General features: G+C 43.2%; 3 protein-coding genes and 2 non-coding genes across 8 annotated transcripts; 3 read left to right on the forward strand and 2 right to left on the reverse strand.

The window, feature by feature from the left end:
- Positions 1-3758: 3758 nt before the first annotated feature.
- On the forward strand, positions 3759-9316 carry LOC138615961 (protein NipSnap homolog 2-like). Its single transcript, XM_069689871.1, has 10 exons — positions 3759-3878; positions 4453-4592; positions 4675-4720; positions 5086-5180; positions 5549-5619; positions 5721-5861; positions 7084-7115; positions 8236-8330; positions 8572-8655; positions 8827-9316. Exons 1-10 carry the CDS (start codon positions 3787-3789, stop codon positions 8889-8891), a joined length of 861 nt encoding a protein of 286 aa, XP_069545972.1. The 5' UTR covers positions 3759-3786; the 3' UTR covers positions 8892-9316.
- Positions 9317-9938: 622 nt separating this feature from the next.
- On the reverse strand, positions 9939-14896 carry psph (phosphoserine phosphatase). Of its 4 annotated transcripts, none has more exons than XM_069689883.1 (6): positions 14802-14896; positions 13888-14031; positions 13635-13769; positions 11558-11703; positions 10635-10783; positions 9939-10493 (listed from the first exon to the last, which is right to left on the reverse strand). In XM_069689883.1, exons 1-6 carry the CDS (start codon positions 14834-14836, stop codon positions 10383-10385), a joined length of 720 nt encoding a protein of 239 aa, XP_069545984.1. In that variant the 5' UTR covers positions 14837-14896; the 3' UTR covers positions 9939-10382. The 4 variants fall into 4 exon arrangements, with proteins under 4 accessions (XP_069545984.1, XP_069546003.1, XP_069546013.1 ...); XM_069689902.1 differs by lacking the exon at positions 14802-14896 and adding an exon at positions 14678-14758; XM_069689912.1 differs by lacking the exon at positions 14802-14896 and adding an exon at positions 14730-14748.
- A 2585-nt stretch (positions 14897-17481) lies between these two features.
- LOC138616870 (small nucleolar RNA SNORA15) lies at positions 17482-17622 on the forward strand. The gene has a single exon (XR_011310627.1). It is a non-coding gene; the product is annotated as a small nucleolar RNA SNORA15 (small nucleolar RNA).
- Positions 17623-18041: 419 nt separating this feature from the next.
- On the forward strand, positions 18042-18178 carry LOC138616865 (small nucleolar RNA SNORA15). Its single transcript, XR_011310625.1, has one exon. It is a non-coding gene; the product is annotated as a small nucleolar RNA SNORA15 (small nucleolar RNA).
- A 293-nt stretch (positions 18179-18471) lies between these two features.
- Positions 18472-25463, reverse strand: phkg1a (phosphorylase kinase, gamma 1a (muscle)). Its single transcript, XM_069689924.1, has 10 exons — positions 25245-25463; positions 24487-24637; positions 22374-22552; positions 22170-22224; positions 21985-22050; positions 21737-21900; positions 20502-20592; positions 20088-20241; positions 19825-19950; positions 18472-19438 (listed from the first exon to the last, which is right to left on the reverse strand). Exons 2-10 carry the CDS (start codon positions 24567-24569, stop codon positions 19172-19174), a joined length of 1185 nt encoding a protein of 394 aa, XP_069546025.1. The 5' UTR covers positions 24570-24637; positions 25245-25463; the 3' UTR covers positions 18472-19171.
- Between the last annotated feature and the right edge of the window lie 176 nt (positions 25464-25639).

The following is a 25639-nucleotide window of genomic DNA, read 5'->3' on the forward strand; positions in this document are numbered from 1 at the left end:
GCACTAGAGCTGCATTTACTCACTGTACTGCCCAGACAAGATAAAGAGCAAAGACTATAACAGAATGTCCAAAGTATTTTCTCACACGTCCGGCAGTATTTCTTGGAGAGCTTTTACCAGAAAGCATGTTTGTACAAAAGCCAAAGATAATAAGAGCAGGGAGAGGGAAACTGCAAAGATAATTTGGCTTGGAGATGTTCAATTTGCCAAAGATCCACCCAGAAAATGAAGAATATGAGAGGCTCGGGTGGTGAATTAAGCCATGGGGTTCAAGACACTTACTTTTTTTACATTTCTGAACTGCTCAATAAATGGCATCCACGGTTTTAGTGGAGGATTCATATCAGCTGTTTTCACAGCTGTTCTTCTTGAAGCCTTGCTTTTGAGAAATTATTTGTATCCAAAAGCAAAATGTGGAAATATTGAAAGGATCTTAGTGCGGCAGGAAAGCCCTAAAACAGGACCAGCATGGCCGTGTGCTATAAAAATTATCCCAAAAATAGGCAGCTATATTAAAAGAGGGACTTTACAAAGTGCTGTGAATAAGGCATACAGTCAAGAAAAACATTTTTCTCAAGAAAAAAAAATTATGATCAGAAACATTTTGGGGATAATAGATGGGGGGAAAAAAACTCAAGTCTATGTAGTAAAAAAAAAAAAATGTTTTATTTAAATATTGGAAGAAATGTATTATCCTAACATCTAGGAACAATCTTTAAATGGCTTGATGGGAAAAAAAACACATCTATCTTCACAAAAGGTCAGCAGGACTTCAAATATTCAGATAAAATCCATTCTTCATCTTGAAAACAGAAGCTTTTTTAGAGCCACCAAACAACACATGATCTGACGGTTGCTTGGTGACAACTGAGTAGTAAATGTTCCTGTGTGATAGCGTTGAAAACTCGAAAAAAAAAAAATCAGGTAAATGCACCTTGTGTCTGGTTTGTTTTGTCAAACAACTACTTCCAAGTTCAAAAATTAACTGTCATGCTTCACTTTTAAGACAACATGGCAAGAAAAGAGCTGTAGATAAAATCATAACTTAACATAAACTAACATAACATAACATAAAATCATAACATAAATGGGGGCACGGTGGTGCAGTGGTTAGCATTGTCACCTCACAGCAAAAAGGTTCCAGGTTCAAATCTGGTCCTGGGCCTTTCTGTGGGGAGTTTGCATGTTCTCCCTGTGCTTGCGTGGGTTCTCTCCGGGTTCTCTGGCTTCCTCCCATCATCCAAAAACATGCACGTCAGGTTACCTGGCGCCACGCTAGTGGCAGCCTGTTGCAGCAGCTCCCACCTGAGAGCCCCCCTGCTGCAGCAAAGAAATTTCCCCTCGGGGATTAATAGAGTACTATAAAAAAAAACAACTGCCAAAACAAATGCTCTGTAAGTGGATTATAGGTGGACTTAGCATTGGGAATGTTTGTCAGGCTATAAAGTCATGAACAGATCTTATGACTGACACATGAGTGACAGATTTATAGTGGTTTATTACCATTATACACTGATGTTGGCATGGTGGAGCACAGAAAAGAAGGAAAAGCTGGACTCTAGTGTCTTCCCATGGTAGTGACCGGTAACTGGCACAGGGGATGCTATTGGCTGAGGATATTTAGTGCTTTAGCCTGTATTTTTAGTGCTCACTTAAAAATGCAAGCTCTACTATGTCAAATATAATTTCTGCAAAGATTAGGACTGTAAGGAAAATTAAAAAAACAAAACTGCACAAAGTGTAGTGAAAGTTCATTGAGCATGGTGATAAGACCCCACATAATACCTTTTACGATAGCAGTAATGAGGTACAGTACCGCTGGAGCAGTGAAAATGGAGTTCTTTGTGAAAGAGCTGATCTCACTTCTTCCATCAATAAAATGTGCCCTTTGTGAAACTGACTATATAAAAATTGTACTGTGCTGATACTGGACTTTACATTTACATTGATGTTCATCGCTGCTGGTGAGAAATTCCCAATCACATAACATCAGAATGTTGGCTGTTGGTTCACCAAGCACTAGGGTGAACATTAATTGAACATAAAACATAAAATCAACCACCTTGATAAATCAAAAAGTCAAATTTAACTGGATACGATCATACTTTGAATTCCCAGACATGTCCACATTTCACCTTTTGTTATTCAAAAATGTTTCATGAAGAAAACTTTCCTTCATGATTCATGTCTTTGAACTTAAAACAAATCCCCTCATAGTTTCTGAATTCCACTGGTGGTAAGTAGTCTTTCTACGAAAGCCAAGTAGTCTTTAGCAATATGGTCCCCGTTAGCTTCATTGTCCCTCTGTCAAATAATAAATCAATCTCAACTGTGCTGAATTCCTCGCTGGTTGCAACCCCGTCACCCTCTCCATCACCCTCGTGCAACCGGATCCTGCAGTTGAGACGTGCTCTGCCTGAAGGACTTGCAACACACAAAATATCCGATAATCCGTTACTAACAGCTAATTACACTTGTATTTGGAATTTAAGAATAAAAGGACCAAAAGTCCCCTCAGGAATCAATATCTGCTTTTATGTTTTTGCCTTTTTGCTTGAGCTACTCTGCGTTGTGGAGGTCAAGCTGCCAAATACAATATGGTGGACTCTGAAGATCCAAGAGGCAAATTGTAAAGATAGTGGAACAAATTTGGTGCCCTTTGAGAGATGTAACATTTCATGATGTGAACTGTGAGTGTTTGAAATTAATTTTCGATCTATATAGTCTGTCCTGTAAACAAGCTTTACCTCTCAGCTATACATGGTACTGACTTGGGTAGTTGATTAATACATTTCATACCTGTTGCAATTCATGGTCCTCTGCCTTTGTTTCCTTTCACTTATTAGACGGGTAAACAAAACAACAAAAAAAGAGACACATTGATTGTTCGAGGCTCCTGTTTAGCACTGTAAACACTTTACAATTTCCTGTTGGTTGAAAAGATTATCATCATACAGTTTGTGCCACATTATGCCCACTGAAGAGTTAGAAGGTGTCCATATTGTTGCTCTTATGGTCAGAGGTTTTAATAGTGCAGTAAAGTGGATGTTCATGGGTCATGACTTGAATTGTAGCGCCCCCACCTGTTCAACCAGTGTAGTCTGTTTTGGGAAGTATGTTACAACCATGCACAGCATGTACCAGGACCTGAAAGTTGAAGTCATAATGAGACATTTTATTTTTGTTCTCACTTCATTACTGATACTGTTTCTACAAAAGACTTTAAAGTTAGCAAGTTTAGATTTGATGCCCTTCAAATTATTGTTTTATATGTTGTTATTATCTTTAATGTTTTTAATGTTGCAGTGCTTTACACAGCTGTAATCAACAGCAATTTTTCACAAAGGTGGAGAAGTTATATTTAAATACAATGCATCGTTCTTTGTATTTAAATAACCCACTGAAGGAAGGAATTCCCACCACTCCCATCCATTTGCAAGAGGCCTTTATATTTGTCTTGGGATGTGAGCTGAGGATAATTTTACTGTTGGATATGAGCCACCTCGGACCTACACTGAGAAACGTTATTGATGCGTGAAATCAACAATCGTCCTTTACTAGTACACACATGTTGACATGTTGAAGAAGGAAACACACAAGCGAAGTTAAAAAAAAAAAAAAAAAACTTAATAAAAGCTGAATTCGTGTCACGTCATTCCACTGTAAAATACTAAACCCCTGAGCTACACGGTTAATATATCCCCCGTACCTGCGGAGCTCCGCCGCCACCTGGTGGTCAGAGGCGGTAAAAGGCCTCTGCTCCGCGGAGCTGCAGCACAGTTGAAGATGGCGACCGGAGTCCTTCAGAGAGTCCGCGGAGGCTTGGGTCGGGCTACAAACGGGGCCCACTCGGCCGGACAGCTCGCGGTGTGGGGCAGGTGGGTCGGCGCTCGCTGTGTCCGTCCGGCAGTCCTCTCTGTCGCAGCTCGTGTCGGCTGCTGGAGGGGGAGGAGGAGGGGGGGTATTTGCTTGTCGGTGAGCCCCGGGCCGAGCTAGCCCGTGAACCGCTAGCCAGTCCCTCCGTGGCCTGCAAGCTTCAACTCCCACACAAGCTGCACCTTTTGCGTTACCTGTCGCGGCGTGTTTAAGACCAACGCCGCCTGCGTTTGTTGGCGAAAAGAGAAAGAAGACAAGTTTCTGTCATCTTTTGTCCGCGAGCAATCTCAAACGCTCAAGGTCAATTTGACGCTTTATTTAAAGCCGGTTTGTTTGTGACTTTACAAATAGCACGCAGGTGTCAATGGATGCTGGACGTCATCGTTGCAGCAGCCCCGGGACTGTTATCTTTACCTGTTAACAGCAAAGCCCATAAACCGATTACATGTTTATGTGTGCGTGTATCTAATCAGGTTGTGAAGGAAGGAGACGGAGACGCCGGTCTTTCCCAAGATAATGAGCATTTGCATCCGTTTTGTTGTTCATCGGCGCGACTGTTCATCGGTGTGTTTGCAGGGCGTTTACAACGTCCGGCGGCAGAAACCGAGAGGACAGCTGGTTTAAATCACTGTTTGTGAGGAAGGTTGATCCCAGAAAAGACGCCCACGCCAATTTACTGACCAAAAATGAGGAGAGCAACCTCTACAAAATTCAGTGTAAGTTAACCTTGAGAGTATCAGCACCTCCAGAAGTAACATCCCGACTGAGAGTAAATAATGAGATTTGTTTTCTTTGCAGTCCATAATGTGAAGCCGGAGTGCCTGGATGCCTACAACAAGCTGTGGTGAGTGTTGTCTCGTGTTACTACTGTCAAGGGGCGCATAATGTCATGAACTTAAGAGCGAGACAACCGAGTGTGCACTGTAACAAAAAACAACAAATACTTCAGAGCAGTCTATTCCTGTGAGGTGGTCGACCGGCCAGCACGACTTTGGGTCCTTCACAGACCGACCTCGCTCACGCCTCAGATGACTGGAGGCCTTGTACTTGGACATTGGGGACTCATTTGGGACTTGGAAAATAAGGCAGAAGACACGGGCCCGCGAAACATGTGATTGTCGTTTAAAAGTCGATTTCGCCTCCGGCGAATTTGAATTACTTGTCAAATACACCTACAGATTCAGCGTTTTGGTTTCTGGTTCTTCACAGCGAGGAGGTTTTGCCTTCCATCCATGCTGATAAGTACTACCCCTGTGAGCTGGTGGGCACCTGGAATACCTGGTATGGAGAACAAGACCAGGCTGGTAGGATTACTAATCAAAACACTGCACAGATAAGTTTTGCATTATAACAAGTGTGTGAGCTGCGCAGTTTGCAATCAGCGGGCATGTTACACTGCATATTCACACTTACGCAATGACACAATCAATGAACCTGTCTCATCAGCTAATGACCAGGATCTGTTTCATGATCATTTCTACAGGTTTTGGAAAAAAAAAAAAAAAAAGAAAAGAGGTTTAAACTGCAGCAAGTTCCTACGCTTTATTTACTTAAACTTCTCTAGTAGGGAAAACCTCTATGTGAAGACGGGACCTCTTTGATGTCCACTGTGTCATGTGATGATCCTCCTGTCGGTGTGATGACGTAGCCGAGCGATATTGTTTTTCCGCAGTTCACCTGTGGCGTTACAGAGGGGGATACCCAGCGCTAACAGAGGTGATGAACAAGCTCAGGCAGAACAAGGTACACATCTCCCCTGCTTATCGCCTCAGCGGCGGGCCAATAATGGCGCGTACAGTTAAAGTCGAAGTAAATCTCATTGATCGGTGCCTGTTCGTTGCCAGGAGTTCACGGCGTACAGGAAGGAGCGGGGGAAGATGCTGCTGTCTCGCAGGAACCAGCTCCTCCTGGAGTTCAGCTTCTGGAACGAGCCTGTTCCCCGAGAGGGCCCCAACATCTACGAGCTCAGGTCCTACCAGCTCAGGGTGAGTAACAGAACGACGACACGTACCGTCGTCGTCGTCGTCGTCGTCATCATCATCATCATCACCAGCAGCAGCAGTGGAAGCCGGGCTTTTTGTGTGAAGTCCGATAGCAGCCCTCCGTTTCTCCCACGGTCTGCGCCCATTCTGATCCAGCAAATGCCCCCATTCTGGTGTCTGACTTGGCTCATAAATTATTCAACTTAGAAACGTCATATTAACGTTGTAACAGCTTGTATTGATCGAATTGCTTTTTTTTTTTCTTTTTTTTTTTTTTAAGCCAGAACGATCAGTGTCTCCTCCTGAGCACCCGGAAGGAAATCGCGAATCTGTTTCCAGCATAAGCAGATCGACTTCAGACCTGCGGGGTAATGTTTCGTGTAGAAGCAGCGTGATTTAAATGACGGAGAACATATTTGCTCTCTTCATGCACCGTCACACTTTCGTGTATGTTCCTAAAATGGAAACCCATCAGGACAAACACAGCGTGTTGTCTGCTGAGAAACTCCTCCTCCTCCTCCTCCTCCTCCGCAGCTTCAGGGCTACTTTGTACGACGGCTGCAGAAAGGGACGGCGATACTCTTTTTTACGTGTCATAGCTCACGTATTTCCCATTTTAAACGGAGCCCTCCAGTCTCAGGCCTTGTTCCTGTGACCTCTGAATGACCTCAGCCCGAACAAAACTACTGTTCGACACTTGTGACGCGGTAAATAGCCACCAATCCTGCTTATTATTTATCCCCCCCCCCCCCACTGGATCTCTCCATAAACATTTTGCATGCATTTGCGGACTGCTCGACGCCCGATCATTTTCAACCTTTAAATTGGTTCAAATCGAATCCGCTCTTGCGCGAATCAACTCACCGCGGTGAACCAATGCAGATTAAGTCGCTGTTTCTAATGCGAAAGGCCAAACTGCTGATAGGTCGGCGCTCGCTGTGACGTGTGATGAATGCATCATGCTTTTATCCCTCAACAAAGGCTGAGATTGCATCCTGGAAACAGCGGGGCGTTTGTTGTCTTGAGCACCAGAGGAGGATTGAAGAAGCCTTTGGGTGTAGCTGCTTTTCCAGCTTAATTTCACAATGACAAAATACCTGTGTTACGCCATAGATCTGTGTTAACATGTCAACTCTTACAAAAAAAAAAAAAAAAGACCTTCAGAAAGCTCTCTTGTTATATATGTTTTGCTGTAATAAGGAACACTGTGCGTTCTCTCCTGCAGCCGGGAACCATGATCGAGTGGGGTAATTACTGGTAAGGTCGCCTGACTTCATTTGATTCACTGAGCTGTAGTTACAGAACTGTTGCACTACATGAAGCCTCCCTCATCACGCTGTCATTAACACCAGCTATTCCACAGAGAGGGCCTATATTTGAAGCCAAGACTCAAATACTACTGGAACAGTGTGTGCACCACAAACGTGTGTACGCAATAGCCGAGTAATTTGAGCCTGGAGAGAGCCGGTGCTCGGGCCGACGGAGTCAACAAGATCAGCATCTTATCAGCTGCTGCAACACTGTAGATTACAATAGATTCAAACATGAGCTTTCTGCACACGCTTCAGATTCAGATATCCATTCTTTTTTGTGTGTGTGTGTGTGTGTGTGTGTGCGCAAGTCTTTGTGCTTTGTCTGACATCAGCCCTGCATTACGTATCACTGTGATGTTTGGCTGCAAAAGATGCTTCCGAAGTGCATTAGTCATCATACTGCAGACTCGCGCTCATCGTGTGCACTTATACATGTAAATATAACTTCAAACCCTCGACTAATTTTTGGAGGCTTTGCTGCTTTGCTCCTTCCTAAAAAAGCACGGATGTGATTTTGAAATAATTATGGGAGGAATGAAAAGACCTCACTAACACAAGATCTTTTTTTTTTATTTTTAATAACGACTTGGCCGTTGTTGAGATTTAGAAACATACGTACGTAAAGTTGTGGCATCGCGTCTTATAGTTGGACGTGATGTTCCATCTCCATGCATGTTGTTTTAACATTTCTATGACATTTAATGCGGCCGTCTTTTATTCTATCCACTGTATTTGTGAGCTTTTGTTGGGACTACGTTCCGCAGGGATTTCACTCGGGGGGAAAACCAAATGGAGTTGAATTATTGCAGCTATGGAAGACGGTTGTCGTCGTTTCTCTGATGTTAACCATACATACGAAATCCAGTTTTGTGGATTAGATGCAATCCAGAGTAAATTGTGCAATCCTCATTTGAAGACTGGCTGAGGATCTCGTGCCTGTGTGCGCGTGCGTGTGTGTGTGTGTGTGTGTGTGTGTGTGTGTGTGTGTGTGTGTGTGTGTGTGTGTGCGCTCTCTCGTTATGCCTGATGAAGCCTTTTGTGACCGACGTGGCTCTTGTCTGCAGGGCTCGAGCCATTGGAATCCGCCAGCACAACAGAGAAGCTGTGGGAGGGTTTTTCTCACAGATCGGTAACCTCTACATGGTCCACCACCTCTGGGGTACGGTTCCATACCACCTCCTTGTGAAGTTGCGCACTCACTGTGTCAGAATTAGATGAATCGTGCCGGAATCTTCAGCGGCGCCACAGAAAAACCTATCAACAGTATATTTATTATTTGCATCTCAATTGATGGCTCTGATAATGACAGTTACCGGGTTGTAAAATAAATGTTGATGACTTTTAGTGCAGCGGGTCCACTTATTATTAGTATTATGACGTGTTCGATTTGTTGATTGCAGCCTACAAAGACCTTCAGTCCCGAGAAGACACGAGGAGTGGTGCCTGGCAGGAGGAGGGCTGGCACGAGGTGGTGTACTACACGGGTGAGCAACATCCATTATTTTCCAACCAAAGTGGTGATTTAGACTCGAAGCAAAGTAGGGCTTTGCCAACATATTGAGCTTTTTTTTTTTTTTGTAAAAATTTAAGATTGCTTGTCTTGATGAATATTCAAGGTACTATGAGGACCCACTAAATCTTTCCCGTTTCTCCAGTTCCTCTCATTCAACACATGGACTCTAGGATCATGATCCCAACCAAGGCGTCTCCACTGCAGTAAGACGGGAGGCGAGCCGGAAGCTGAAACCAAGTGGCACCCTTTTTGAATGTTACATCCATCCAGAGCATCAACATCATGGGTTCAACCTCCCGTCAGTGCCGTCCAACAACATCCCTTCTCACGTCTTTGCTTTACTACTTCCATGATGTCACTTGGAAAGAGACGACGGCACCAGCTATTAATCTGCAATTAAAAGTTACTGAAAGGTACCAGGGCACGTGACGACATACAACCCACTTTTTTTGTTTTTGTTTTGTTACATAGGTAGGGTGGGTAAATTAGACCAATTAAAACCTGCTGATGGTCGTTATGTCCGACATCTGGTGCCGCATTAAAACTGGTCCATGAAGAGAGCTCGCCTCTTCAGTTTAGAACCAAAGTTACTTGAAATAACGAGCAGCTGTTTGGTGTGTACAAAAGCGGGGGAACAGATGGGGGAGGGAAATAGGGACTGCTGACGATCACTGCAGTAACTATTTATTTATTTAATGTAACTGTAGAATACAGAACTATCGGTTTCAATGGCACTACGATCTAAGCCATGTCATTGCTGATTGAAGTGAGAGAGAGAGCCTCTGTATATTATTACAGACTTTATTTCTGTCACCAATCATGGTGACGTATGACACGGTGTAACGCGCAGATGTCATTATTTTATATTTGACGTCTACGATGAATCAAACGTTGTTTTGCAAAAACACTCCTTTCGGTTGCTTTTTCTGGTTGTTTCTCAGTCCTCTATTATAGTAATGTTAAAAGTTTCATGGTGCTGTGTTTGTAACTATGGCTTCCACTTTTTTCCCCTTGTGAAGACAGCATGCCTGGTTTTAAAATCTGTTTTTTTTCCAACATGTTTTAAATGTGGGTGGGTGGGTGGGTGGGGTTGGGGGAGAGATAAACAGGTTATATATATATCAATGGTTGAACGAATCTGATTTTAAGCTGCTTCATACTGTAACAGAGGTTTTGTTGCTGAAAGAAGCATGTTTATCTGATGTTTTTGTTCAGCGGGAACCGTGTAGAAAGAAGGACGAGAACGGCAACAGATTAAAGTCCTTCAAACATCACGGACAGCATGTTCTCATCTTTAATGCTGATGTTCTTTACAGAACTGAAGACACACCACTGACCGACATGTCTGGTTACAGCTCTCAGTACAGAACACACGTTTCACATGACGTAACATCTAAATTAGCTTAACTGGAGGCTTCGATGTAAAAAGTGCAAAAACACTCATCTTTTTCTTCCCACCTCCACACAGTGTTTTAGTTGTTATGTTCTAGTGTAAAAAAAAACAATTAAAAGGTCCCTATCAAGGTAAAATTGGTCTTTAGTGTAAACATTTTATATTCATTATAAAAATCTTTTTATCTACTTTTTCTGATGGTTTTATCCTCACCCTTTTCACGTGTGCAGAGGATAAAACCATCAGTAACACCCTTAAGTGCAGATATAAAACGTCAAGTTAGTACCAGTACTCTTTTAGCATCTTTAGATCTTCTCCAGTTCCTTTAGTAGCTCCCCAAAACTTGTCACGTACCACGAAGATCTCTCCTTAACTTGGGGCCTGACGACGTTCCCACCGAATCCAATGAAGGCACTCTGAGGACAAAACGCAACGTTTGATTCACAGCGTGGCCTTGGACGTGTTTTACCACGTTTTCAAAAATAAATAACCAACACCTATCAAACGTACAAATGTGGGGAGTTTTAGGCGGCGCGAGTCTCGACGTGAACACTTACAGCTGGAGGGCAGGCCTCTACATCGGTGGCTCCATCTCCAATCATCACCACAGTCTTGAGGCCGTACTGTTCCTTCAGCATGCTGATGACTTTTCCTTTCCCGCCACCCTCGGCCGTGGGCTGACTCTCATCGAAGCCAGCATACTCCCCTGGAAAAATGGGCCATCTTACTCAGGATTTAATTGAACCGACTTGATACAAAGAGCTGCGACACCACGAATGAAATGGCTTGATTCGGATGATGAATTGAACATTTTGCAGACTGATTTGTAACACTTTGATATTAAACGTCCCATATTTGACACTTTAGTGGTTTTATAGATATATATATAGATATATCCAATGTAAATACTTACTGATTTTCTTTTATGTGTGTGTATAGGTGACTAGTGTGCTGTTCCAAAAGATGACATTTTTGATAGCAAGATCCACTTTGTTTCCCCTTTTCTTTTAGGAGTTTAATTTGTTTTATGTGTTTGAGATAAACATGTTGCAGGGTTAGCAGGTGTTCTCATGCAGCTTGTTCTTGGAATTGGGCTCCATTAGACATGAGCCAACTTGTATATTTATATATATATATATTTATTGCATCTCAATTTACTTTCGCATCTCTTTCCAGCTTTTCTCTGCAGCTCCACCGAGAGGAGACCGTTTTGTCTCTTGTGTCTTTAAGGCACATTGATACCAGCGACGCTCTCTCCTGATTGGATGAGCCTTCTCCGAGTGACACGTGCGGTTGATGTTGTGCCTCTTTTGTTTTCTTCCACGTAAAAAATTAAGACCCAGCGGGCCGTGATGAGGGAGGACCGCGTGACACTAACGACTTAAAAGGAGCCCAGTCGACCAAAAAGTCGCCGAGTCGGCGCTGCGTGCGTTTCTCGGGCTGACCGAGCATCGCGTGAGAACCTCCTCGGCCTCCTTACCGTTGAAGTAGAACTTGAGCCGGTTGGCGAACACGTGATCCAGAGGAATGTTCAGCTGAGTGGCCACGTGCTCCACAATGCAGCGGAAACCCCCCGAAATGAGGAACACCTTTATGTTGCGCTGGTGCAGACAGTCCACAAGCTCCCTGGACAAAGACAAGGGGACAGTCATCAACATTCGGATTAGAAGGAAGGCGTTTCTCTTTAAGTACTGCAATCAAAAATTATTCAACATGATAAGGATGTAGGCGTTCACGTGTTAAAAAAAGTTCTTTTAATGATCGACATTTGATCGCTTACATTTGAATGAGCTGAGTGACGAAATCTTAACTTATTAATTCGTTAATATTAATAGGTATTGACTTCGAGGATTCCAATAATTTTGCTCGTGGACCTTTTTGGAGAAAGTTTTATTCATCTTTAAATACTTTTCCTAAATGCAACATAATGTCCTCAAAAGGCATTTTGTATGTACGCTGGGTGTTAATGGAGATTGTCGTGGATTAAAGCAATACATCCCTCAGTGTGTCCTATAGTGACAGAGAAAGAGTTTTCCTGCTGGCAGTGCCTACATGTACCATGATGCATTGCTTCTTGCGCCCCAAAATCCTCTCTTCAGAGGTCTTCAACGTTTTTCAGGCCAAGGACCCCCCCCCAACCTGATAGAGAGATGGAGCAGGGACCCCCTACTATACATATTGTATAAAATTGTGTTGTATATTAAACTGGAGGAGTGCAGGAGGCTTGGCGGGACATGTAGTCTAGTCTCGCCCATCTTGAGAGAGCTCCTGTGTGTCGCTGAACGTGTGCATTTCTGACTGAAAGATAACATCTTCTGCCTCCATTTAGCCATTCGCTACAATATGTTGGATTCATGTTAAAGACATTTAAATTTGTGGAAAAAGAAATTGGAAAAAAAAAAAAGAAGAAGAAAACTTGTTTAATCAACCAAAAATTTCACGGACCCCCTGTTGAAGACCTCTGCTTTAATTCCGTCTAACAAGTATCTCCTCTTGCAGAACAAACTAAACAAAACAGTAAACCGCCAGACGATGTTGTTGTCAGAAAGAAAAACTCAGGACAGAAGGTGGCTATTTATCAGGAAACTAGTGGTACTGATCAGTATTGTAACGTCAGCAGCTGTTAGAACAAGACGTGTCGAGAAAAGCCGTTGCACAAAACACCGTGTTGAGAGACAGAAAACACTCAATGGTCGTCTGACCACTCAGCCCTGCTGGTTTTAGTCGTCTTTGTCAGATGATGGGCGATATCCTGAAGAAAGCATCCGACAAAAACTTTCCCGCGGTGACATTCGTTGGGACTAAATGATTCTGTTCCTGTTGCTGCCGGAGGGCAATTTGAGTGAAGGCACCACCAGTCTGCAGTGGTGGTGTTGGTCATACCTGGACAGATCCCGGGGGGCTGCCACATCACTGCTTTACCCTGTTTGGCTTTTTTTTTTTTTTTACACTTCTCTGTATACTCAAATAAATACATTTAAAAAGCTCAGTCAACCAAAACGCTGTAAAATGTATCGCCCTCCATAAGATCCTCTCGGCTCATATTTTGGGATGCTATTTTTGCTGTTAGTAGTGAGTTGATGTACAAGCAGTTAGAAAAAAGTTTTTTGCAGCAGCAGCAGCAGCAGCAGCATCTCTAAAACCTCATATTTTGAAGATGACATAAATCTCCCGCTTCATAAACATATATTTTCTCACATGCTCAGGGTAAAATTGAATGTTGTACAAGTTCAGACAATGAAGTGCCGTTGTGTGTTTTGAAGGCCAACTGCTTTTTCAAATAAACCACATCCGGACATATGATTACACTGTTAAAACACATGATGGTTGTTTTTCCTCTTTTCCCTCTTTGTCCTAACGTGGCTATACGAGGGGTTTGTTGACTGCGCGCACACACACACACACACACACACACACACTCACGGTGTCTTTGCACAAATCCCAACCAGTCTGTTCTTCACACTCTTGAGACAAATAACACTCCTTGGATCTGCCCGCTAATATTTCACTACGAAGTGGAATACACGGTCCATTGAATGAACCCTTCGCACACTCACCTGACACCCGGAGTCAGCTGAGGCGGGTGGTCTGTTATCAGTTTGTTTACTTGTTCTCTAGAACAGCGGATGATGGAGAGACGCTCCATCAGGGCCTTTTTGAATGTCATTGAGCCACCCATAGCTTTGCGAGTCCTGAGATGAGGAAAAAGCGTGAACAGCAGGGCTTAGCGTCTGGACATTCAGTCACACCGAAAAAAAGGAAATACAAATATTTGAATGTTAAACAACACAAAAACAATGTTCCACGTACATCTCTGTGACGGCATCCCCCACGCCGCAGAATTTGGCAAGTTCGTCGATGCCTTCCTCTTTAATGACCGTGCTGTCCACATCGAAACAGACAGCCTCTGCCCTCCTGAAGAGTTCCTTTGTCTGCGAAAGAGTTGTCATCGTGCTGAGAAAAGAAAAAAGATGAGCGTGAGAGGAGGAGGAGCAGCAGCAGCAGCAGCGTTTCAACAGGATTTACAACTCTCATGGCACTTCGGGAAACACTGGGGAAGTCATCTGGAGGCCAATCTAATTATCATCAGCGGGGTCCCGTGCTGTACGTGTTGGTTTAACGTGAGGTCTGTGGTTAAAAGGCAGCCGCCCGGTTTCACTGATGAACTAAGCCCTGCATGCAGGGGATGTCTTTTATCCAGTGGAGCAGAAAACACATCTATTCACTGAAATACCTATGTGCAATGGTTTCTGCATCGACGGAGCTCATCTCCAATAAATCCGTGTGTCTCCCCCGCCGCTGGTGAGGGCCAAGAAAAAAAAAAAAAAAAAAAAATGCGTTACATAAAGCAGCGGTGAGACTAAACAAACCATACGAGAGGCCGAGGTGGATGGTTGGACATCCTCAGTGCGCGTTGCGTCACCCACGGGCACACTACAGGAGGACCCCAGCTAAACCAATGATGAACAGGACGGCGATGGAACTCGGCCAAACTACTGCCTGACTGATTTAAAGAAAAAAAAAAAAAAAAAAAAAAAAAAAAAAGCTCACGGCCGCCAGCGTGCGGCACTACTGTATGAAGAAGCGGGCTGTTTGTCACCTGACCGGTTCACTACACCTCCCCTGGTTTGAGTGCAGGACAACTGTCGAACCTGGGAAACGGACTCAAGCTTGCAACACCCGGCGTGTGTCTACAAGAAAACAACTTCTCCTGTGGTACTTACTGGCGTCGATAAGGCACGAACAGCGACTTCAGCATGAGCCCACCGCTCGATTGATTCAGCGTCGAGGAAGACAGGCGCTGACAGCCGGACCAATCAGAGAGAAGCCGATGAAGGACCGCCCACTCCCCCGCTGCTGGGTTCCATGGCGACACCAACGGTCAGAGAGATGTAAAATCTCCACAAAGAAAAAAAAAAATACTCTTTATACGTAAACTTGTTCTAATTTAATGCACTGCTTATTGTTCACTGTTGTTCGATAAAATTCTAAATAATAATAATAATTAAAAAAAAAAAAAAAAAATCTCCACAAAGAACACAAACGTCACGAAATACGTCAAAACAAAACGTCACACAAATTAAACAAAACTGAACAAAACGACCACAAAACACAACAAACAACGTTGAATAAAACAAAACGACCACAAAACACAACAAACAACGTTGAATAAAACAAAACGATCACAAAACACAACAAACAGCATTAAATAAAAACAAAATGACCACAAAGACGTGTCAAATCTCCACAAAGAAAAACGACCACAAGACAAAACAAAGACTCTAAATGCAACAAAACCAAACGACCGGACAGAGATTAAAAACTAGGCTACCTTAAATAGGCTAAATGTCAAATCTCCATAATGAAATGATCACAGGACAACAAACAACATTTAATAAAGCCAAAACAAAAAAAAAAAAAGATGTAAAATCTTCGCCAAGAAAAATGACCACATAAATAAGCCAAAACAAACAACATAAAATAAAACAAAATGACCACAAAGGAATGCAAGAAAATGGGATTGTGAAGCAACTAATGAGATTCAAAATGTCAACAAATAAAGAAAAATGACCAAAAAAAACCCCAAACTTAACAAAGCAAAATGACAACAAGACAAAACACACAACACTATATGCAAAAAAAAAGATGTTTTTTTTAAATGACCACAAAGAGATGTAAGACAACCGTAAAGAGATATAAAACAATCACAATGAAAATGACCAAGACAAAAACACAGCCTAAAACATAATGAAATTACCCCAAAGAGTTGTAAAAACAAAAAAAATCATAGTTGTAAAATCTCCACAAAGATGCAAAACGAGAACAGAGATACAAAAAGATGTAACGACCACAACGGCTCTCCTTACACGTCTGCTGAGCAGTTGTATTTGTTTATGCTAAATTTGTGAGGAACAATTACTGACAAAAGTAAAATTGTTGATTTTGTATTGTGACATGCAATGTTGTCTAAAAACGCTCACAACCAGCCATGAAGTAGTTAAAACCTTTATTTACTGTTATATTCAGCCAATGCTAAAACATGAGGACAAACACTCAAAAGTTCAACCATCAAGAAAATACAGTCATTCTTAAACAACTAAACTGAAATATGTATGCATTGAAGAAAACAAAAGCAACATTTTGAATTCTTTTAATCTTTATGTTTATGTCTTTATTGCTATATGTTTCAACCAAAGAAGAGAAACGTGTCTGAATTAGTTTTGTGACAGTGCACTATTTTTATAAGGTGTAATTTTGAGGATTTAAAAAGCACCGACAGCATCACTGAGAGAGTAAACAATTTTATTAAAACCGTGAAAGTTTACACTATCACTGGCAGGATTATTAAAATGTAAAGTAGCCTACGTAATTGTTTGGTTGCACTTGTTTAAATTACACTATAACTGATCCAGAGCAGGCAAATATCTAATTTACTTGTTGTGACCTGCATGGTTTAGGTTTGGAGGACGGAGATGGAGTTTGGAGGGAATTCTTGCAATGCGTGAAGACTGGCGTGAATGCTGCAGGACACTATTCCGCTTTCTTCAAGAACCAGGATTACGCAGTAGGATATAGTTGTTTTTATTATCATTATTATTGTTATTATTTTTTTTATTATTATTGTCATTATCATTTAAAACGGTTCTGAAATGATCAATACACGCCGGTACGGTAGGTGGCGCCACGCACCTGTTCAAAGTCGGTTGCGACCCACCAATCAAATCAGAGAAGACGACGAAGACGAAGAAGAGACGGGCTAGCTGAAGACACGGAAGGAGCCGGTGGACACTGATGCGCGTGAAAGAAAATGTCGGCATGTATATCATCCGGGTTTTTTTTTGTGTGTGTGTGTGTAGAGAGTAAAGGCGGTTAAAACATAACCAGTAAAAGTTCTTGCTGGCTGGATTCAGGCCGGAGGTGCTCGGTTTTGCGTGGAAAGCACGTGGGGAGCTCTGTTGGTATAATAACGACGGTGCTCGTGACGTCAACATCAAAGTACTTGCTTCAGCGAGACGTAAACCAGCTTTAAAACTCGCACAGGAAACAGTCTTCTTTGTGCAGGATTTGGGGCTCACGGTGCTAACGTTTGTCTCTGCTTTGTTGATCACAGGATCACGGTGGTGGAGGAGACGGAGGAGATGGACCGACCCGACTTCCACCCTGAAACACGCAGACCTCCACGTGGCAGAGGTGAGGAGGACCGGAAACCGGTTATTGGCACAATGTTCACGGCGTCATTCTCGGCGGATTATGTCCTCGGACACGAAATAATAGCACGTCTTTTTAAACTATAATGTGGCTTTGTGCCGTTTTCATTTACTTAAACTTGATCCGTTCAGCACCGACAGAAGGTTTTTTGGGTTTAAACGAGTTCTTACTGTAGTGATAACGTGTATTTTGACTGCATGGCCGAATTCTGTGTTACTCATGACATAGTAAATACAGTCAGACACCGTGCTAAATCAGCGTTTTCACAGACTGACTCAACTAAAGGATCCGAGTGCTTTTTACGTGCCTCGTTCTTACGTCAGAGTGAATACAACATGTGCTCGGAGATGATTCCGTCTTGCAGGGCTGCAGCTGAATGTTCATTTAAATCTGTCAAACATACAGCAATATTGGTTTTAATATCTTAAATCATTGCGTCCTTAATGCCCGTACAAAGTCCACTTGATATACTATTAAAAACGGATCTGTATTTTAGCACTGCTCTCTCTGATTTGTTGTTTTGGTGAGAAGGCTGCAGCTCAGTCGTGTATTATGCCATCAGACAAATTCATTCCTCTGTTCCACTTTTTTTTTTTTTTCTGCTGCAGCACGTGTCTTATGAAACCAGAGGTCCCTGCCTGCGGTCCGACCAGCATTTTTTTTCACAGCCCGAGGACGGTACGTCTGAACGCTCACGGTAAACACCACGACATTGCAACATTATTATTCGGAGCGCCGATGAAGTCCGCTCCGAGGCATGGCCGAATTCTGTTCCAGCTAGTCTGTGGTGGACACAGTCAGACACCATGCAAAAGCCTGGTCTCGTTTCTCCTTGAATGACTGGATGAGTGCCTCTCCGCAAACATCCAGCTGCAGAGGAATGAGTACAAATGACACACTTTTACATTCCTGATTTGGTTTTGCATTGATTTTTTTCCTTCCGTTTTCTGAATTCTGCAGGGAGACCCGACAGGTGAGCGTTTTGCAAAGCAGGACTGCGGGAAAACTCCTTCCCTCATGGTAACTATTATCACACTGTGATTTGTTTCTCTCCCAAAAATAAACGTATAATCGCTCTTTTAAAAGAAAGTGTCCTGTGTCTATTCAATTTTGTGTATAAAGCTGTCTGAGAAAGACACAAATAGCTCACAAATAGTCTGTGTATCTCCAATAAGAAGACCGGGGTTGTAAATTAAATGCAAATTTTAATAAATACATACATAACATACAATGTTAAAGTGCTGTATTTTAAACTCCCTTTGAAGTCCGTAATGTTACAGTACATTCTGCTAACGTTCAAATAACCACACAGTACTCTAAATGTAAGTCCGTTCCACTTCAAGTATGCAGGTGCACGGTTTTATATTCCAGTCAGCTAAACTGAGAAGGTTTTGCAACCAAGGTTTCACCATTTTCTTTACAAAGAAAAGAGTAATATATTGCTCTAAAATCAAATCTATTATTCTACTCTTGAACCATACAGACAGTAAGGAAGAAAGACTTTGCGTTATATTTAGAGATGTGGAGATTGCCGCGTAGTGATGAAGAAACTCTGATAACATAATCGAGCAGCTCCGTTCACTGAAAACACCCAACAACTACTATTTTCAGAGAAGGCTTAAACGACATTTAGAAGAGAAAGCCAGCAAAGTGTCGGATGGTGGAACATTTACGAGGCGTTTTCAAGATTTCCTGTTTTCCCGGCTGTTCAGCTTTTGAGGTAAATCAGTCCCACGGTCGTAACCAATGCCAGCAAAGCAAGCTCAAATTAACTTTGTGCGTTAATAGTCGGTGTGTTTTACCAGTTCCTTTCTTCCACGCGAGGCGGTAAGGCGTAATGAGTGCATCGGCGGGTGATCCCGGGCGGATCGGTCCCGAGTGCTTGTTACCAGAGGTGTTGGGTCGGCTCGTCTGCTTCGGCGGCGATGGACAGCAGGATGGCTTTGGGGGTGTTCTCGAACAGCGCCGCCCTGTTCTGAGTTTGGCCCTTCTTGACCCAGTGGCCGTAGATCTTGAACGCGCAGGCGTCGATGAGCTTGCGGATGGGCTTCACGGCGTACGGGTCACTCTTGATCACCTCCTTGGTGACGGGCTTGGCGCGGCGGTAGTTGCAGTAGATTCTCATTGTGGCGAGCACAGTCATGCAGATGACCTGATGGAGGAAGTTCAGGTGTATAAATCCAGTCGACATTAAATAAACGGTAGGATGCACACTCATACACACACATATATATATAAAATAACTAGTCAATTCATTGTACAGTTAATGGAATAAATTATCAAAATACATTAGAAATATTGTTCAATCACTGGGATTGATGACAGCAAGTCTATGAAAACAAATTATGCCATAAAGGGAGATGTCTCTATGAAACTCATCAAACATTTATTACAGTTATAAAAACTGATTCTAGTTGAACCAGAAAATCAAACCAGCATATCTAACTGTCGGAAAACAAGAAGGCTCGTCTTATTATTGACACTTGACGGTATTTATTCATTTATTCAAGAGATCTCCCCAAACTTTGCAAGTCTCACCTTGAACCGCCTGTACGGACTGAACTGTCGGACTTCGGCCACCACATACTGTGAAAAGAACGAGTGGTTCAGGACGTCTGTAGCCGTGAAACGTTGTTTCGGATCCACCACCAGCATCCGAGAGATCTGGAGTAATCATGGGATGTGTTTTATTAATTAGTGCGTTATTAAAAACCTTCATACAGCTTCAAAATGTTGACGGCAGTTATCATAAGTAAAACAAGAGCAAAGAAGCGAGAACAGAAGTGGAAAGAGAATCCTACCAAATCCTTGACGGTGTCCGAGCGGTCCTCCCATTCTGGAGACAAGAAGTCGTAGGTCCCCGCCAAGATCATGCGCAGCATCAGCATCTGTTTCCTGTGCCAGAAGGGCGGAGAGCCCGCGAGTAGTGTGTACATGATGACACCTGAACTCCATCTGCAAACATTCAGTCACGCTTATGAAGGCAGTTCACTGTCCACACTGTGCCTGCATCATCGAATGACCTGGAACACGTTAGCCAAGTCACATTATAAGATACCATGAGATGCCCCATTGTACACGAGACACAAATATAACACGGTGGAGGAGGGACGGCTAAAGATCACATTCGGTGACCTAAAATATAGTTATTTACGTTTACACGTGTGACGTTGAGGTAACTTTCTATTTTCTGTGTTTTTACTCTGGGCACTCACATGTCCACCGCTGTCCCGTATCCTGCATGTCCTGCGTCCATGGAGCACTCGATGATCTCCGGAGCGAGGTAACCAGGCGTCCCGCACACCTCTGCATGGCCGACACAGACAAACAGCAGCGATCATTTACTGTTAAGAGAGAACGTTTCCGGCTCTTTTTTTTGTTTTTTTTGTGAACTTTAAACCTGCATTTACAAAGTTTGGAAAAATCTCATGAATATATATATATATATATATATATATGTCATTATGTAACACCTATAACATAATTTAACTACATTTGAGAACATGTGTAATGCCTTTAAGATGTCAACTTTCAGATTCTGTGTTACAGGGTTACTGTATATATGTATGGACACCATGGTAGAGTAGATCTGCAGCCTACTTAAAGTAATCCGTTATATATTAATTTACCAAACTAAACTATCTGAGGATGAACAGTTCCATGAGAAACTTGCCAGCTCCTCCTGCTCAGGATCTGATGCTTTGAGAAGTCTCGTTGAAAGGTCAGAGCACCGAGTGCCTGGGACTGCAGCAAATAGATCGGAGTGTCCTGTTTCTTAAACTTAGTAAGAGCGTGTCAGAGGGCACGAAGGGAGCGTGTTGTGCAACCGGGCCCAGATTCCCCGCCGACCACCCGACAGCTGGTGCACTGAGAAGTGCACAGAAGGTTGGAAACGTAATAATAGTGCAGGGACACTCGGTGATTATCAGCTGTACCTGCTGGGTGTGAAATTGTTGCTGTATTGATGTTTAGTTTTCAGTGAATCTCTGATATGGACAACTGCTTTGAGTTTCAGGGTTTTTCTAGTGTGGCGTAGCGAGACTTTACTCTACCACATTGTGCCAGCACGGAGGAGGATGTGGATGTACTTACATATCATTCTATTATAAGGCTAAAAAAACAACAACAACAACAACAAAACAAAACAGAAAGCTCTGGCTTGTTTGGATTTTTAATTTTTTTTTCTAAATCGTTGCCATTATCAGATGGTTGGTTGCTGCTCAGAGGTTGTTGTTATTTCGCAGTATGTCGAGGATTTAAAAAAAAACAAGCATGCAGTTAGCAGCTGGGCAGGAGAATATCGACGGAATTTGTCAATCAATGGCAGGTTTATACTAGCAGTCATTTTTGGACCATAAAGAGGTCCACTTGTCTCCTTAGATTTATGAACTACTGAGAGCTGTTGGCAATCATGTTTATTGTTGTGTGTTATGTGCAAGCTTTCACTGACCTTTGAGATTCTGTTCAGGCTGGATTTGCACAGAGAAGCCAAAATCGGTGAGCTTGATGTTCATATGGTCGTCCAGAAGGATGTTCTCGGGCTTCAGGTCCCGGTGGACGATGTTCTGGCTGTGGAGAAACTGGACCACCTCCAGCAGAGAGCGCATGATTTTCCTGAGAACAACACAGACCAAACTCTAAACGTCTTTTGCCATAATTCATCACTATCGTCTTCGTAAACAACACTGACTCACTGACCTGGTTTCCTTTTCACTCAGAGTAACTTTCTCTGTGAGGTAGTCAAAAAGTTCACCCCTCTTCATGCTGAACAAAAGACAAGAAAACTTTTCAACGTGCTGCTGCTTGTTTGAAGAATTAGGTGTAAATGTGTGTTTTATTTTCAAGTTTTAAAGAAGATCAGTGGCGTAAAATTGGCCACTTACAGGTCAAAAACCAAGAAGAAGAAGGCTTTGGACTCGTAGCAGTCTTTGAGCTGTACTGGAGAGGAGAATTCACTAAGATGAGTGAATCAGTTGAGGCCCAACACCAGGTCAGTAGGAATGCGATTAAAACAGAGTCTTCTCAATAAACGTAAGATTAAGAACTCCACGCTTCTTAAAAACTGGATGGTTGAGGAATGTGCTTACTGATGTTGTCCTGTCCACAGACTTTCTTCAGGATGTCGATCTCCTTTATTGTCGCCGCTCTGATCTCCTCCATCTCCTGCGGGCTCATCTTATCGGAGGGGGTGATGTCGATGATCTTCACCGCGTACTCCTGAGACGTCTTCTTGTTGACGCAGCGACGCACCACACTGCTCACCCCCCTGAGGAAGAGACAAAGACAGCAGCCTTCTTATCTACAGGTTTCAAAGTGTTTCTTTCATCATCAAGACAAAATCAAAAACCAAATGCACACACCAAGGAAAAATACCCCTACAGGTGTATCTGATCAGCTCCACAGACATGAACAATAAAGAACGTGCCCGTCGTGGTCATAGATCATTTATTCATGCACACTACTGACCGTTTACCTTGTTTATCTTTAACTTCCCGGAAAACAACCCAAACATGACTCATCATCGTAATCGGTTAGCAGATGTGAATTCATGAAAGAAAACTTCAGGGCGACTCGTGTAAAGACACTAAACTGACTTTTCTCCCCCTGTTTGAGGAGCTGACTGGGCCGTGTGAAGAATACCAGCAGGGGAAGGCATTGTCCGCATGCGGTGACCTCACGACCTGCATGCGAGAGAAGGAGTGACATTACGTAATCTATCGGCAGGACGGCCAATACCCGGGAAGCTCTCAACACTAAACCTTTGTCCAAAAAACATGCCGAATTTAATGAACGCTGCCCCCTTACAGCGGCTTACGTAACAGCCCCACCGCCTGACGGCTGGTGGGGAATGACAATGAGCAAGCTCCGGCCCCGCTGACATTTCTTGGGAACTTGTGGGAAACTTCGGGGAAACCATTCTGTTAGTTTCGTACTGAGAGCGGCAGCTGATCGAACTGAGGTCTAAATCAAGCTGTATTACTGTGAAACACAAGTCACCAACAACAACAAAAAGGTGTGCGTTTCCAACACGCACACCAAACATAGTGAATGTTTTCTGCTTGACGACTTTGTAACTTTTGAAAAGAGAACAAATTTGGGAATTGAATTTACACCCCTTCAGATTACATTCATATTAAAGAGTCATTACTCTCTACCTTTTAGTATTTTTCTTTATCCTGTTCTCGTCACCTGTAGCCGCAGGGGCTGAGGTTCAGCACAGGTTAGAGGCTAAACAATGTGTGCTCGGAACTACTCATCATAGGCCACGAATATCCACCAAATATGACCGGTTCAATGAAGATGAAGTGAACTGAGCAGACTCGAGTAAGAAGTGAAACAAAGTCCACAAAGTCACAAAAACTAAAGACTAAAGGAGACTTTTCTGCTTCACTCTTAATTCAAGTGTGTCTCTCAGGTTTAGCTTGGTTGGATTAGGTTGGGAACCTCAGCTGCAGGCTATATTGTGATGCAGCCCAGTGTTGTGCCTTCGTGTGTAATACAATCATGAGTCCACTACAGTATACCGTGTCAGGGTTTTTGCCCTTTTGCTTCACCCTGGCCTAAAAAGTACCAGCAAACACAACCCCGTTTTCCAAAAAGGTTGGGACGCTGTGTAAAATGTAATTAAAAACAGAATGCGATGATTTGCAAATCATGTGAATCCATATTTATTTGAAAGTAGACCAAAGACAATGTTGAAACTGAGAATGATGTCAGCAACATGTTTAAAAAAATATATATAGTTTTTAAATTGGATGGCCGTGATCTTCGGGCCCTCAGGCGCAAATCTTTAGAGGAAATCACGGCATGGGCTCAGGAACACTTACCAACACCTTTGTCTGTGAATACAGTTTGTCTTTTGACTAATAATTTATGTGTACGTTTGGGCCCATTGTTGTGAGCACAGGTCATATTTTTTTTTGTGAAAGGCTCTCGTAGTACACAAATATAAATTAAACCACCAATGACATTACACGTGCGGCCAAGCGCGGCGTTCCTGTATACGTACGTGCAGGCAGGCGTGGTGTTGACGTCCGGGACGTTACACGTGACGCCCGTGTCCCCGTCGCGAGTGCATGTAAATTGTTGGCGCGAGAGAGGCACTTGAAGATAGGTTTTTAAACAGCTCCTACTAGTGCACCGATCGGTGTATTACACGCTGTTTGGCATGAACCGTATGTATACGGAGAAAATACATACCTTCCCAGAATCTCCTTGGGGTCGTATTTGTCATAAAACTCCTTGGCTCCCACCCAGTCAGGGATCTCCTCCTCTTTGGTCATGATGGAGCGGCAGGTTCACCAACACCGCAGACGCACAGCTGTTCTCCTCTTTAACAGCTCTCAGCGGGCTGCGGGCAGAAAACACGTCTCGCAAACACACCTTTCCTCACCGAAGCAACAACTCCGTGTTGCGTGAATTTAGCACGTCGAATTACACTGAAACGACTTCCAGATTGTTTTTAAACCGTGCTCCGTGATTTGAAAGTGACGCGTGACGTCCTTGGCCTCGCGTAGCACACGGGACATTTGGTGACAAGTAAAAGTGATCCGCAGAAAAACAAGTTATGCCTAAATCTTCATTTAACAGTCCGTAACGTGCATCACCACCTCCATTGTTTCCGACGACAGACGTGTTTTTAAAATGCTCTAAATACGTCAACAATCCAAATTGTTTTAACCCCCCCCTTAACCTTTCCTTCGACTTTTAAAGGGTGTTTTAAGGTTCGTGATTAAAGGATCTGGTTTTGTTAGGTCGATCTACTTCCTCGGGTCATTAAATCACACTCGAGTTAAAGCCATCGTCCCAAACTTAAATGTCAAACTGCGCATTGTTGCAGACAAGCAAAGCAAAATGCCACCATGTGTGAACTCTTATCTCCCTCTCGTCCACTGTTTTGACCTTTTGCAGGCTCCAAGAAAACAAATAAGTAAGAACAAAAACCCTCGGTCACTCACCGTGGCGGTCAGTCGCGGATGTGAAGTATATCCATCATTTGGTTTTTGTTTGCGCTTAAGTCTGTTCACGAAGTGTTAAAAAAAAAAGAAAAAAGGAGGAACAAAGAGCTCCAGTCAACCAGCGGTGCTGTCGCGGATTTGTGGTGGACGCTGCTGTCATGTTGCAAAGGGTGAGCTCTAATGTCAGATGCCAAAAATAAAGATGTGCCTCCTCCCTGAGCGCGTCCGCACAAAAATACAGATCCACGAAATAACACCCGGCAACTCCTGCTCTCGCCCTCTCACCGCGACGCATTTAAGGACACCGCGTTACTTCACTCATACCCTTCAATTTGTGGAGACCGGAGTCACGCGTCAGGTGCGGCGTGGTTGTGGTGTCCCCCTGCTTCAGTACC

The sequence above is a fragment of the Brachyistius frenatus genome, unplaced genomic scaffold (genome assembly GCF_029030835.1).
Source record: "Brachyistius frenatus isolate BFR_SWC_R1_liver_20210118 unplaced genomic scaffold, ASM2903083v1 Contig_1, whole genome shotgun sequence".
Classification (NCBI taxonomy): Eukaryota; Metazoa; Chordata; class Actinopteri; family Embiotocidae; genus Brachyistius; species Brachyistius frenatus.